Source organism: Cucumis melo, chromosome 9, assembly GCF_025177605.1.
Source record: "Cucumis melo cultivar AY chromosome 9, USDA_Cmelo_AY_1.0, whole genome shotgun sequence".
Taxonomy (NCBI): domain Eukaryota; kingdom Viridiplantae; phylum Streptophyta; class Magnoliopsida; order Cucurbitales; family Cucurbitaceae; genus Cucumis; species Cucumis melo.
In genome coordinates, this window is record NC_066865.1 from 15,572,915 (window position 1) to 15,576,076 (window position 3,162).

Consider the following 3,162-nt stretch of genomic DNA (forward strand, 5'->3'; position numbering starts at 1 on the left):
TTAAAAAAATAGAATTAAAATTAATAATACGAAAATATAGTTCACTACAATAAATATAGTTCTCAAAATAGAAAAAACATAAACATAAGAAAAAGTCTTCCAACGAGGTGCGTATGTGCGTCATTCTACACCTTCGGTCCTAAAAATGATATAAAAATAACTAAATTTAGTACATAATCATATATTTGCAAAAACTTAAGAATAATAAAGACATATACGTACCGCAGAGCTAGGGATCATGTGGTGGTCCCTGTTGTGCACGAGTAAATTCTTCTATCATCTTTTTCATACTTTCCACTTGTGAAGCTAATGCTTGGTGATTTCTATCTTGTACTTCAATCCGTTCCAAAGCTTCTTGAAGTTTAGCTTGTAATTCAATCTCTTTTTCTGTGGACTGCGAACAAGATGTCGACGAACTGCTTGCACTCGCCGTTCTGCGGGCCTTCGGCTTGGGTCCCCAACCAAGGCCTTTTGAGTAGCCTGGTCGTCTACCCAACACCTGATCACATATCTCATCCTCAGAGAGTGACTGACTACCCTCTGGGGTAGGCTGAGATTGGAGTTCCAGCATTTGATTCTGCAACAAATTTAAAAACTATGTTAGGTAACGCGCAAAAATATATAATGAAAGTGGATAATTAATAAGGGCATAACTTACATGCGCATCCTCGGCGGCCTGTGACACGAATGTCCCAGCTCGAACGTGTGTTTCCCGAAACAATTCCACACGATCGACCGGCTCCCCTTTTCTTTCAGCGAGCTCATACTGTCGTTGTAGAAACGACTTGGACCCGCTACTATGATTGTAAGGCTGCTTCTGTCTAGCAGCCTTGTTCGTCCGTGATTGCTCCTGCATTAAAACAATTATATTGTTTATTTCGTATACATATTAAAACTTGTTATCATAATTAATCATGACAAACACCTGGAATGCACGACTGATATAATGGTTGCAGAGGAAGTGCCAATCCTCATCACGTCCAACCAATGCGTTTGGTGGGTTGGCACGAGCCTCCTCCGGGTCGCTGTACTTTTTGAAATGTCTATGACAGTCGGCCCGGAACTCTTTAAAGGTCGTGAGCATCTGATGCTCAACAAACCTGTTCATTGCTTGATCATTGAAATCAAGCACAAACAATCGCTACACATTACAAACATAACACATTAGATTGGTTAAAGTTAGATATATTTCAAATGAAATCATATATAAATGTGTAGTGCATTTAATTACCTGGAGGTCGCCCTTGACGACCTCAATGTATTCTCTCCTAACGTCCGCCCACTTAAGACAGCGGACGGGAAATGTCTTTCGCACGCACACGCCTATCGCCTGGCTGAAGCGAACGGCGTGTGGAGAAATAGGCTTCTCCGCTCCAGGGGCGATCGTCATCGGAATGCGTCTATTTATTGCAACGTGGCGCTCTAACTCCAAAAGTCGAGACTGCGCACGTCTCCTAGGAGTCGAAGTCGCTTGTTGAGAAGAAGACTCTGCTCAATAAATCGATAATAACATATAAAGTTAGAAAAAAGAACATGAAATATTTGTAAGTTAAAATGAAGAAAATTCTTAGACTCACCCGTATTGTCGCCCACAGATGATGACCCTTCTGCGATGTTATTATCTAAATCGTCCTCAAACTGGAGGAACATATCGTCCGTCTCCATAAAATTTGATCGTCGATATGACATAATGGCTATGGACATAGAAAACAAACATTTTCAATTTAACTTAAACCTCCCTCTCCCCAGATAAGTAGTAATTCCATTTCATAATAATTATTGTTGTAGTTGTTGTTGAAAATGAAATAGAGAGCATTTTGGACAAATTATATCTTGGCTTCTAGTTTATTATTGAATTGAATAATGGAAGGATATCAAAAAGAAGTTTATATTATACATAAAGAAACAAAATGATAGAATGAGCATGAAGACACTTTTTGTTGGCATGACAAAGATATATATATAATAGGGTCTCAATAAATGAAGACATTGTATCTATATATATATATATATATATTCAAATTGGAATTGAAATTCAAATTCATATTCGTATGCATATTTAAATTCAAATTCAAAATTCAAATTAAATCTTTATCTCAAAATCAATCTTAAATTCAAATTAAATCACAATCTCAAAATCAATAAACACCCCCCCCCAATTCAATATAACCTCAAAAATCTCTACACATTCAATTTTTTTATCAATCTCAAATTCAATTTCAACTTTAATCTCAACGTCAATCTTAAATCCTAAAACCACTTCAAATTCAAATTCAACACTAAAACCTAAAACTAATTCAAAATCTATATCCTAAAACTATTTCAAAATCTAAATTCTAAAACTAATCCTAAAACTAATTAACTAAAGAAAAACTAAAACAAAAACAAAAAAGAACTTTAAACAATTTCAATAAACTCTATCTAGCGAACAATTTGAATATACGTTAATTTAATACATACATTTTTTTAACTTTGAAACAAAAAAAGAAAAAAACAAACAAACATTTATTGAGACCGGTGGTGGCCAAATAGGACGAGGAGGGGAGGACGATGGAGAAAAATTACAAATGGATAAATCAATCAACAAAAATCTAAATTTAAACTAAATAAAATTTAAACTTCCACTTACCTAAAGTGGCAGACGGCGGCTAAACGGCGGCAAGGGACGACGGCGAGCGACGGCGGCAGAACACGGAACGGGAACGACGATTCTCTCTTCTCCCCTCTCGGCTTCTCCTCTCGTTTTCTCTCTCGGTTTCAGTTTTGTAAATTACAGAACTGAAACGATTAAAAAGGGGATTTCCCGACGCAGTGCGGCGGCGTCGAGAAATCCCCCTAAAAGCGTCGGGACAAGGGGCATTCCCGACGCTCTTTAAACGGTTTTCCCGACGCCTAATAGTGCGTCGGGAAAAACCCCTTTTCCCGACGCCGTTCCCGACGCACTGTGCACGGCGTCGGGAATAGTTTGTTTTTAAAATTTAATTTACCTTTCTCCCGACGAATTCTTGCCGACGCTTTCTTGGTGCATCGGAAAATAGTGTTTTCCCGACGCGTTGCCCGACGCGGTGTTCACGGCGTCGGAAAAACCCTTATTCCCAACGTTTCTTATGCCGACGTCGTTTTCTACGTCGGGAATAATTCATTTTCTTGTAGTGCATGAAA

At 38.2% G+C, this 3,162-nt stretch overlaps 1 protein-coding gene across 1 annotated transcript; it reads right to left on the reverse strand.

The window, feature by feature from the left end:
• On the reverse strand, positions 1–2,759 carry LOC127151027 (uncharacterized). Its single transcript, XM_051090262.1, has 7 exons — positions 2,630–2,759; positions 1,578–1,694; positions 1,232–1,488; positions 926–1,141; positions 659–850; positions 223–577; positions 1–139 (listed from the first exon to the last, which is right to left on the reverse strand). The coding sequence occupies exons 2-6, from the start codon at positions 1,687–1,689 to the stop codon at positions 230–232; spliced, it is 1,125 nt and encodes a 374-aa protein (XP_050946219.1). The 5' UTR covers positions 1,690–1,694; positions 2,630–2,759; the 3' UTR covers positions 1–139; positions 223–229.
• Positions 2,760–3,162: the final 403 nt, after the last annotated feature.